The following is a 12,405-nucleotide window of genomic DNA, read 5'->3' on the forward strand; positions in this document are numbered from 1 at the left end:
CCGCCCCGCGTCCTCCCCTAACCTCGGGTCTGGACGGACGAGCCGCGGGGCCAGAGAGTTTGAGTCACAGTGGGGGGAGCGGAGGAGGCGGGGCCCGTGGCCCTGAACGCGGTGGGCTCTAGGACCCGCCTCGGGCTCCCAGCAGGGGGACCCCGCGCGCGCCCCGCCCGGAGCGCGCCGGCCGCTGCCCGACGGAGCGGAGCGCGGCGCCGCAGCTGCGCGCTGGGTGGCCGCGGGGCGTCGGACGGTCGCGCCCGCCACGGCCTGCGCCTGCACCGCGGCGGCCGAAGCCGGTCGGCGGCGCTCAGCATGGCGTCCCGGGAGCTGCTGCTGCGCGTGCTGCTGGCGGTCTCGGCGGCGGCGGCGGCCGGCGAGCCGGACACGGCGCTGCCCCGGACCGCGGGGGACGCCACCCTGGCCATCGTCTTCGACGTCACCGGCTCCATGTGGGACGACCTGATGCAGGTGATGGACGGCGCCTCGCGCATTCTGGAGCGCAGCCTGAGCCGCCGCGGCCAGGCCATCGTCAACTACGCGCTCGTGCCCTTCCACGACCCAGGTAGCGTCCCCGCGGCCCCGCTGGCGCCCCGTCGCGGCGCCCCCGCCCGGCCGCCCGCGGTGGCGCCCGGGTCACCTGGACGCCCGAGGGCTGCGCGGCGGCCGGGCGGGGGCGCCTTCTCCGCTCGCGCTGCGCCACCCAGACACCTGGCGGGCCTGGCGGCCGCCCGTCCCTCCCCGGGAACCTGCTGTCCTGTGTCCCGCGCCGCTCGCCGGCCCGGTCCGGCGAGGGACGGGAGTTGGATTCAAATGCCGTGCAGGCACCTCCGGGCTGTGCGACGTCAGCGGGCGCCCTCACCTTCCTAAGTCTCCCCTTCCCAGGTGATGACACGGGCCGAGAACTGCCTCCCAGACTTGCTGAGACCTTGAAAGGAGGCCTCGCGTCCAGGGCCTGACGCGCGTGAGCCTTTGGGGGGTTCGCATTTTGACCTTTTCTTCATTCTTAGAACTCGCTCTCAGCCTGGGCTTCGGAGGCCGAAAGAGCCCGCCAAGGCAGACGGACTCACCCCTGCCGCGCGGGCCCCCTCGGTTCTCCTCCCTAGGCAAACAGCAGGTGCCTGGGCCGCCGGGTTGTCTCCCCCTGCTCCGTTCTCACTGCCGCCCCCCCACCCCCACCCCCACCCCCGCGCCCCCAGCCTCACGCTTCTCCCCTGCAGGCAGCACCTCCTCCCCTGCAGGCAGCACCTCCTAATTTTTCAGCTCTGTATTAGAGGCATACGCTTGAAAAGGGTTCCTGGGAGACCCCGTTGTGGGGAGTTTCGGACAAACAGCTGCTGAGTATGATTCCTAAGCTTCTGAGTAGCAGCACATTTTCTCTAACATTTTTTAATGACAAAATTCAGAGTTATATAGCACAATGAACACCTTGTGGTCTATTTCTGTCCGTGGTCTAGAACCTATGATTACTATTTTACTCGGCTTTGTCACATATCTTGCCATCTCTCCACCTTTCTCTCCAGAAGGATAGCTTCATAAAGCCAAAAAAGGAAATAAAAATGGCAGATTCCTTGCCAAATCGTACAGACAGGTGTTCTTTGCTGAGGAAATGCAGTGGCCCAAGGCTCTATGAGATGGTCAGTCCTTTTAGAGGAATTTGTCTTTATTCATCACGACTGCATCACAGATATTTAAAAGTGGGCATCGGTGGGTGTGACACTCCCAGGCGGTCCTCAAGCTGAGTCTGGAGGTCCTTCAGCTTCCAGGAGGTCTGGGTTCCTTAGGGCTCTGCAGCTCAAAGCCCAGAAGCCAGGGGCTATGAAAAGGTTTCTGGGAACATCAAAAAAACAGCTCCCATCTTAGGGTCGGGGGTCAGCAAGGTTGGGGGAGTTGTGAAGCCAGGGGGTGTGAAGTCTGCCCCAGGGCTTCAGCTGAAACACTGGCAGTCCTTTTCTCCCTCCAACTCTCTCCGTTTCTGGATGATTCTTGAACGTCCAGCGACATCACACTGAGAGAGCCTAGAAACCATCTAATCTACCCCCTCTTACAACTGGAGAAACTGAGGCTCAGGACATGGATGGGACTTACTCAGGGCCACCTGCCAGGGTGATGTAATTTCTGATTCATAACCCGTATTTGTTTCTAAAACGCTTGGCTGCAGTTGCAGGGCAGCATAGCAGCCTGTTGGAACCAGACGTGGTGTCCTGGGGCCCAGGCTGGGGCACCTGAGGGCCCTCTTCATCATCCCCGTTTCGTCCCATCAGCTTCCAAAAGCCCTCTTTCCAGCCCCCAACCTCTCCTGTCTTCTCTGGGCGCTGAACGAGTGTGCTTAACTTTCACTCCATCCTCTAGGAAACAAAAAACCTTATCCTCCTCCCCATTTCCCTACAGACACCCCCAGGTCCGGGCATGGAGGGGACCCCAGCATTAATTGAACCCCTGCTGTGTGCACAGCCCTGTGAGGCTCCCAGTGTGAAGGGGGCAGGGTTCACACCCAGGACCTAGTAGCCTGCTGGGGCCAGGGCAGGGGAGAGTACAAAGTGTCACCTGCTGGCTCAGATACCAGCTCCTGACAGCGGTCAGCGAGGGAGGGGCTAACTGAAGGCTCTCAGAGGGAGCAGCCTTGGAGCAGGGCTTGAAGAACTGGAGTGAATGTTTATCAGCCCGTGACCCTTTGGGGTGGAGGTCTCCCTGTGCTCCATGGGTGGTGGCTGATATGTAGGGACAGGTGTGTGTGGGAGCCAGGGCGGAGGAAGAGTGACATGGGAAAATAGGGAGGGGCCAGATGGGTCCAGGCTACGAGGCTTTAGAACACTCAGATTTCCTTCTATGGGCTGTGAGCGGGGACTGGAGCTGTGGTTTAGGTTTGACTGTGTCTTTTGAATCAGCCAGTGGAATTCCCTTTACTGGAAGAGGAGCCTGAGAAACAGGGGTTTCAGCTGATGGTTCAGGCCCCCCAGGACTGCCTGCTGGGAGGGCCTTCTGAAAGGAAAGCCCTATCCTACACCCCAAGGACCAATCTTTGCCGGGCAAACATCAGGGGTTCTGAACAACACATGCTTGGAGATAAACCAGGACCTGTGCTTTGGAAATAGTTTTTAAAGTGTTTAAATAAAAAAAGTGGAATATTCCCAAACTGGAAATTAGAATTTTGCTAATGGTTTTATTTTGGCCGAAAATTTAGGTTGTTTTCAGTTTTTCTCGATTAAAATGTTACAAAAGGCACCCTTGTGTGTAAATCTTTGTGTTTTTGATTGGTTTTTCCGTAGGATTAAGTTTCCCAAAGTGGAATTCCTAGGACATTTTTAATACACGGAGTGGGGTGGGCGACTCTTCAAATTACTTTTCAAAATGTTTTGGGAGTTTAAACTTCTACTAGAGGCATCTGAAGGGCTCATTTCAGAGAAGCTGCTCCTAACACTGCGAATTAGGATATAAACTCTCCCCCCGCCACACACTCAGATGGAAAATGTATCTTCTTGTTTTAATTGCTAATGAGGTTCAGTACATTTTCTAGTGTCAGTGGATTATTTTGGAGGGGCTGTGAATTTCTTCTTTGTAAATTGTCAGTTCATTTGCTCATTTTTCCACTGTGGTTGTAATTGTTTTCTTATCAGTCACTATGAGGACTTTATATTGATGGTATTAACTGGGTTTTGTTATTTGGTTAGTTTTTTCCCTGGTTGTTGGCTTTTTAGTATTGTTTGTGATTCCTGGTATTCTGAAGTTTTAAACGTTTATGACTTTCTCCCTTTGTAATTTCTTCACTTTTATGCTTAGATTCTTTTTTTTTTCTATCACAAAATCAGTTAAGTACATACATGTTCTAGGTTTTCCTTTTTTTCCCCTCTTTTTAACCTGGAAACTTTTTTTAAAAATTGGTGCATGAGGTAGAAAAGTCATCTAATGTGATTCTTCTAGAATGGGATAATTAATCGTTCCAGTGCATTTTATTGAGTAATTCTTTTTTATTCATTTGGACCCTGCCGTCATCCCAAATTACTTTGTTAAGAATTTATCTGGGCTTTCTATTTTGTCCCCCTGTATGACAGTTCTTCCCCCAGGAACACATTATATTTTATTATCTGTCTTCAGCATATGTACTAATGAGGCAAACCCTTCCTCATATTCTTTTTCCTTAAAAAAAATTTTCCCAGCTGTATTGAGATGTGATTGACACATACTATTGGGTTTGCTTAAGTTTGTAAGTGCTGACTTGATAGACTTATAAACTGTAAAATGATTACCACCATAGGGTTAATTAACCCCTTCATCACACATAATTCATATTTCCTTTTTGTGATGAGAATATTTAAGATTGACTCTCTTGGCCACATTTAAGTTTCTGATGCAGTATTACTAACGATAATCCGTATTCTGTACATTAGATTCCCCAGGATTTATTTATCTTATAATCAGAAGCTTGTACCCTTTAACCAAATCTCCCCATTTCTCCCCAGCCCTGGTAACCACCATTCTACTCACTGTTTCTCTGAGTTTGGTTTTTTTTTTAGACTCCACATATAAATGAGATCATACAGTGTTTGTCTTTCTCTGTCTGACTTATTTCACTCAGCATAATGCCCTCAAGGTCCATCCGAGTTGTAAGCAGCAGGATGTCCTTTCTTCTGGCTGAATAATATTCCATTGTGTATATGTACCACCTCTTCTTTATCCATTCATCAGTCGATGGTTAAATTTTTAAAAAATAAACTTAATTTTAAAACAGCTTTAGATTTACAGAATTATTGCAAAGATAGCACAGAAAGTTCCCATATCCCCAACACCCAGTTTTCCGTGACCAACATCTTACGTTATTATGGTACATTTATCACAAACAACCAATATAGATATGTTTTTACTAACTAAAGTTCATAACGTATTCACATTTCCTCAGTTTTTTCTTAATACCGTGTTTCCCCAAGAATAAGACCTAGCCCGACAATCAGCTCTAATGTGTCTTTTGGAGCAAAAATTAATATAAGATCCAGTATTAGATTAGATTAGACTAGATTAGATTATACCCGGTTTTATATTATAGGAAAATAATACCAGGTCTTATATTAATTTTTGCTCCGAAAGACGAATTAGAGCTGATTGTCCGGCTAGGTTTTATTTTCGGGGAAACACGGTATCCTTTTTGTGTTCCAGGATCCCATCCAGAATCCCAGATTACATTTAGTTCTCATGTCCCCTTAGGCTCCTCTTGGTTTTTCAGACTTTTGTTTTGATGACTTTGACAGTTTTGCCCAGTATTGCTGAGATATGTTTTCCCTCTGTTGTGATTTGTCTGATGTTTTTCTCCAGTTGGGTAATGGGAGGAAGACCAGAGAGGAACGATGCCATTCTCATGTCCTGTCAAAGGTACATGCCATCAGTCGGATTTACCACTGTGATATTGACCTTGATCACCTGGCTGAGATGGTCAGGTGTCTCTACTCTGAGGTGACTCTACTTTCTCCCTTTACACACCGTCCTCTGTGGAAGAACTCTGTGCAGCCCACACGTAAGAAGTAGACCATTTATTGAGGGGAGAGTATCTCTACAACTTTTTTAGAATTCTTTTGCCTGAGAAACTTGTCTCTTCTCCCATTTATTTGTTTAGTCAATTCTTTATATGTATATTACTATGGACTTGTGGACATTTATTGTATACTTTGGGTTATAATTCAATACCACTTTATTTTGTTGCTCAAAATTTTCCAACTTTGGTCTTTGGAAGCTCTTTCAGTTGGCTCCTGTGTGCCTTTGACGCACCTTCATTGTAGTGTATTTTTTAAAAAACACTGTCTATTTTCTGACATGACTAGATGTTCCAGATTCATCTATTTCCTGCCCTAGTCCTAGAATTAGCAATTCCTCTAAGGAGCCCTGGTTCCTTTCATTGAAAAATGGTGTTAGAAACCAGGATCTGAGTGCTAGAATTCTTGTTGCTACTCAGGTGTTAGAATTTCTAGAGTCTTGGCTGGCAGAGCAAGGAGATGTATGTGGTATGTGTAACCTGTGTGTACTCGTATACCTATATCCATAAATATTTCTATATGTAACCATCTGTATTAACCTGAACATGAATTTACACTGGTGTCTAATTGATTACGAGGTGGGTCATTCCCCCCTCCTACCCTGGCTTATCGATCACTTTCCAATCTGACAGTGACAAACCTGGCTTCCCCCATCCACCACGCCGCCTGAGAAACAACGTTTTAACTGGAGTGCAGTTCTGTCATCTTGCGTCTTACGGACTCTACTCATTTCCAGAGTTACTTAGGCCGGCATTTGGCCACATTTAAGTTTCTGATGCAGTATTCTGTACATTAGATTCCCCAGGATTTATTTATTCATATTTTTTTATTCAACTTCTTCATTTTCAAAACACTCTTGAACATTTCTTGTATCCAATGACAAACAGAAAAATGTAATCAAATTCCAGAAAAAATTTCCTATCATGATTTTGCTTGGAGTTGTGTTAAGTCTTGATTTTGGGAAAAACTGTCATTAAAAAAATTTCAATTGTTTCCACCTAGGACCCACGCTTCTTCCTTTGTTCATATATTTATTTCCTTCAGTAAAGATTTATAGATGTGTTTTTTTTTCTCCGCTCATTTCTTTTTAAAATCATTTCTAAATATTTTGGGTTTTTTTGTTACTATTTTGACCAGGAATTTCTTTTCCATTACATTTTTTGCAAATGACTATTGCTAGTATGTTGGAAAGCAATTCAGTTTCATATATTTATTTTGCTTCCAACTTTCCTACTGAAGTTTTTTATTTTTTTTAACTAGTTCTAATTTTGGGGGTGATGTCTTGAGTTTTCTAGGTCGACAAGCTCAGCCTGTCCAAATTATAATGTAGAGAGTGCCAAAAATAATGTATACACATTTTAAGAAAGGAAAAAACTATATTAAAATTGTAATACATACTATATACTGATAACAAAAGATGAATACAAGTCATGTGTATACATTTCTTTTGGCATCACCGGTATTGTCTCCTCTTTCAAAGATATCACTGGTTTGAAATGGGACATGGTGTTCATGAGCTAGGATTTCCCGGACACTGCTAATCCATGGTGGCTGCAGCCATTCTTGTCTTGCTTCTGATTGTATACTGTTGGATGATGTGGGCTCTTGTTTGTGCGTTTCTTCATCAGGTGAAGGAAGATGCTTTCATTCCTCATTTACTAAAGGTTGGGAAAAAAAAAACACCCCGAAATCCAAAAACATAACAAACCCAAACAGGGATGGGTGCTGAATTTTAGCCATTGACTTTCTGGCTTTGTTGAGATGTTCCTTAGGTCTTTCTCCTGTTGACCCATTGGCGGGATTCCTTGTGCTGAACTCTTTCCACATTCCTTGCATAAGCCCTGCTGGGTCTCCATGGATGTTTCTTTCAGATACAGCTGGATTCTATTTGCTAGTGTTTTGTTTAGGAGTTTTGCAGTATGTATGATCAGTAAGTGACTCTTGCTTTGTACTTTTTTGTAAGTTTTAGCATCAGGGCTCAGCTCTTTCAGTTAATAAATTATTAAGTTTCCTCCCAAACTTGCAAAATTAATACATGCTGTAAAATATTCTAATAATGCTACTCTCAAGAGATGCAAACACTTTTAATAATTTTGTGTCCTTCCAGACCGTGTGTGTAATTCCCTCATATACATTTATACGCATACTTTTTTTATTATGTAAAAAATGGGATTATGCTATGAACACTGTTTGCAGCTTGCTTCCCCCTTGCCCCCCCACAATAAACTGTAGGTCTGTTTCCATGTCAGGCAATACAGGTCCGCCTCACTACTTTTAATGACTACATAAGATGCTACAAGAGGAATCTCAATTTATCTTAATCTTATCTTGAATTATCCAGTCATTCCCATATTGTAGAACATAGGTTGCTTTCAGTTTCTTTACAATAATAAACAGGTCTTCAGTTTTCTGTACATTTGCAAACATACAGAGGGTGCCCAAAAATGTATACACATTTTAAGAAATGAAAAAAGAAAAAACTATTAAAATTATAATAATATATGCCGATAACAAAAGATGGATACAAGTGATGTTTGACTTCTGCAATTACACATTGCTGCTGTAATTCAGTTCAACTTGGAAAAGTAATGCATAGCTGACATCTCTTAAAATGTGTACGTACTTTTTTGGTACCCCCGGTACTTATAGGCTAGGTTCTCAGAAATGTAATTGCCTTATTAAAGCATAAGAGCATCTTCCATTTTGGTAGATATCACCAACTGTCCTCCAAGAATGCTGTACCATCTCACCCTCCACCAACAGAGTATGAGATGGCATTTTCCTACACCCTTGCTGGCATCTGGGGACATCACTCTTCCCTTTTTTGCTCAACTGATCGGTGAGAAATGATGACCCATTTTAATCTGCATGTGTTTGATCGTGGGTGAGTTTGAGCGTCCTGTCTGGGTCCCGATGTACACCATCAGCTTTCCTCAGGTTACAGGTGCTGTTAGTCGGCCGGGAGTGAGGATGCCGGCGGGACTCCCCTGTGAGCTAGGGTGGCTCTGCCTCCAGCTGCGTTCTTTGCTGTGTGTGTTTACTGTCACCTTGGAGTGGTATTGTCAGGAACCAGCCTCTCATCATGAACTAGATAAGATCCATCTTGCTCTGAGGGGCAAATGCAGCCTTTGGCCGGGCCCCGGTGCTTCTCTTCTTGGAGGCTAGGAGGCTTGGAGGCTGGATTAGGCACCTCTGTCACTGTAATGACAGCTCATCAAAGGGCAACATTCCTGCCTGGGCTTTCCAGGCATGAGTCTGTGCAGGGCAGGGGTGTGAGGGGAGACAGGCTGGGGTGCTTTTGAGAAGAGCAGCAAGGTAAGGACATAGTGGGTGGGAGGGTAGAGGCTGCCCGAAGAGGCTGGGGTGGGCTGGGTGTGTTGGGTCGTCTTTACATTATGAATCTATCCATCATGGTAGACCCCATTATTGACTCACTCAGTAGGCACCTCTTGAGAGATTACCATGGCCGGGCACGGTGCCAGCCTGCCATGGCCCCTTCAGTAGCCAGGCCACAGCCAAGGGCCAAGTTCATTAGCCACAGTGTGGTCCCATGCTGCTCTGAAAGGTGGGGAGATAGAGGTGACATTTGAGTTGAGCTGGAGAGAAACTGGGTGGGTGGGAGAGGGTCTGTACAAGACGGGGAGGTGGGCAGAGGGAACAGCAGAAGCGGTGGCTCTGAGGCTGGCAGGAACGTGGGTGGGAACATGTTCTTGGAAAAAGGGAGGACTGGCTGACATTGACATTCTAGGCGGAGCCAGAGTCCACTGGATGTTCAGGGCAAGAGGCCCTTATGAGGAGGTGCACAGAGACGCAGGTTCTGGACTCCTGGGCTCCAAGGAGGAGGCTGAAGAAGGTTCTGGGGCCATCGTGGCTCTTTGGACAGAGCCACTTGCGCGGTTGGTTTTCCTGCCCCACCATGTCTGCCCTTGGGAATGTCTTCAGGGGAATCCCCCAGACCTGTGCTGGGAACTGGCTGGACTTCATTTTCTCCAGCCCCTGTCTTTTAGAAATGGGAGAACTGAGTTCTGGAGAGGGGATGCAGTTTGCCCACAATGGTGGCAGATTGTGGGACCCTGCCCGGGACCAGTGCTGCTGGAGGAGGACGTATGCATGTATTCAGAGGTGGCCCCGGGATCCAAGCCCCATTTCTGAGAAGGAGAGGGAAGGGCAGGCCCTGGGAACAGTCCTCGATGGGAGGTATTTCCGAGACTGGACCCCTAGTTCCTGGCTGTGGTCTTGACCAACTCCATTGGGCCACCACATGAGGCTGGGTGAGGGGCTGGGTGGTGCCGCGTATGTGTGGTTCTCATATGTCCCTGAGACTCCATCTCCATCTTCCTTTCGTTGGATGGAAAAAATCTCCCTCTGAAAGATGATTTCAGGCCAGGCTTCTGGAGCTCATATGCTTGAGGGTGGCAGAAATGGAGTCAAGGTCATGGGTTTAGTCATTGCTGTGGCCAGCGGGCTCTGTGCTGAGGGACTGCACGCTACATCTGCCCAGCTGTTTGGCAAGTGCCCACCTCCAGTCACGAAGCCCCCCTCCCCTCCAGGATCAGGAATGAGGGACGGGTACAAGTTCCCAGCAGCTGCAGCTTCCTGGGTGGTGGAGAGCTTGGACGCGGGGTCAGACGGACCCAGGTTTGAATCCCATCTCTGCTGCTTCCTTGTCGTAAGACCTTGGGCAGGTCATTTACCTCCCTGGGCCTCAAATTCTCATCTATAAAATGGGGATAATAAATAATAGACTTCATAGGTTGCTGTAAGGTTTTTCTGAGTGAATGTATGCCAAGTGCATAGAACATATTAGCTTAGTAAATATTAAAATAATGGTAGCTGCCATCATCATCACCACCACCACCACCACCGTCATCGTCACCATTGTGTTTAGCAGCAGTGTAGCTAGTGGCAAAGGGCACAGGCTTTGGAGCCAAGCATGTGCATTTGGACACTGTTCTAGGTTGCACGGCGTCCTCACAAAATTCGCGTCCTTCCTGGAGTCTCAGAATGGGACCGTATTTGGAAATAGGGCCGTTGAAGCAGTGATTAATTAAGATGAGGTTATACTGGAGTGGGGTGGGCCGATACGACGGGTGTCCTCATGAGAAGAGAAGAAACAGAGACAGGCCCAGGGAGAGGGCCCTGTGACAACCAGCGGAATTGGAATGATAATGTTTGTACGAGTCAAGGAACCTTTTATCTTGCCAGCCAGAACCGTGACCAGAATCAACTCCCTTTGACTATCCTTGTCCTCTCATGAAACAAAGCACCATCCTCAATCCCCACTTCCCCAAGGAGAAAGTACATAGGTCGTAGAAGGACAGTCCTCCAACTGCAGCACCTTTCACTTATGATAACCTGTTTTACCAACTTCATTTTCTGCTATTGCTGTGAGGGGGACAACACACGGTCAGCCTAGCACTGGTCCAGCGTTGGGGGCTATTGGGGTTGGCTGACATCGCTGACAGAGCATGACGTAGGGGGACAGATTCACAACTGGGCACCGTGGACGCCTCCCTCAGTTTCCAGGCCACAAGTAGTCACTGTTGATTCTTGAGTAGGGGCCACGTGAGCAAAACCAGGCTCGAGGGGCTGCGGCTCCCCATTGGCACGTAGTCGGATTAGAGGCAGGAACATCTGGGGATAAGAGGATAGTTATGGAGTTACTGATTTTGCATCCAAAGTCTTTACAAATGGCTTTGCCTTTGACCCAGCCATTCTGCTTATGGGAATGTATCCAAGGAAATGAAGTAGTGCTTACATCTAATGGATATAAAGACGTTCTGAGTAACATTGTTCATTATAAAAATTGGAAACAACACAAGATGGATTGGGCAAGTCCATTATTAGAGATTTATACAAAGCAGATACTTTGTAGCCATTAAAAATGATTTTGAATGGAGTATTTGACCTTCTGGAGAGACGTGCACAGTATGTGGTTCAGTGAAAAGAATCAAGTTAAAAATAGTATTTATTTATACTTAAGTAGAAATCCTGCTTATAATATTTTGCATTTATGTAAGATGTACTTATATGTTTACAAACACACATAAAAGCTTTGAAGGTTATATATAGAAATTAAAATGATCATTTTTGGTTGGTAGAATCCCCTTCTGTTTCTGCCCGTCAGGCATTTCTGTGTACAGTTCACGGGGAGCAGTTGTCAAGACCTCAGATTCTGGAGTTGTATAGACCTAGGCTCTTCTGGTTACTGGCTATGTGTCTTTGGGCAAGTTACTTAACCTATCTGGGCTCCCATTTTTCTCCTCTGTAAAATGTTCCCAAGACTTGGACCCACCAGTGCCAGGAAGGATTCAGTGAGCTAATAATAATACTCAGGAAGCATCTCAGCACATGGCCTGGTACTTAGTAAGTGCTTAGTAAATGTATCTCTAATGTCATATATGGGGCTGCCAAAAAAATGTATGCAAGTGGACACTTTGGTCAACGTAGCTCAAGCAGTAGTTTGCCGTAATCAGAAGTGTCTGGACGCTGATGGTAACCACTTTGTGCACCTCTTGTCATTGCAGAAGTCAAACGTGACTTGTATTCATCTTTTGTTATTGGTATATACTGAGTATTACAATTATAATAGTTTTTTCCTTTCTTAAAATGTGTATACATTTTTTGGGCACACTCTGTATATGTTTTTACAATGAACATGTATTATTATGTAATAAACAAATAACAAATGTTGAGTAAAATTATTGCTCTTCTCAGTCAAACCAGAATCTGAGGACCTCATATTGCAGCAAGGCTGTCTTTGCCTGTCTGTGCCGTGTGAGACCGCTGGTTGGAGCACAGACAATGCGTGTTCATATCAGCAGTGCTGGCTCCCATTCTCTGAGCCTTCGCTCGGTGCCAAGCTCCCTGCGAGGTATTTCCCTGCCTG

The 12,405-nt window shown here is 46.6% G+C and overlaps 1 protein-coding gene across 1 annotated transcript in view; it reads left to right on the forward strand.

Annotated features, from left to right (window-relative positions):
* The first annotated feature begins 302 nt into the window (after nt 1–302).
* Nucleotides 303–12,405, forward strand: part of HMCN2 (hemicentin 2) — a 135,210-nt gene continuing 123,107 nt past the window's right edge. Inside the window, exon 1 of the mRNA XM_081065560.1 lies at nt 303–559. Within this exon, the coding sequence (XP_080921686.1) occupies nt 310–559 (250 nt within the window). The 5' untranslated portion in view covers nt 303–309. The remainder of the gene's footprint in view (nt 560–12,405) is intronic.

This window comes from Rhinolophus hipposideros (assembly GCF_964194185.1).
Source record: "Rhinolophus hipposideros genome assembly, chromosome: 11".
Classification (NCBI taxonomy): Eukaryota; Metazoa; Chordata; class Mammalia; order Chiroptera; family Rhinolophidae; genus Rhinolophus; species Rhinolophus hipposideros.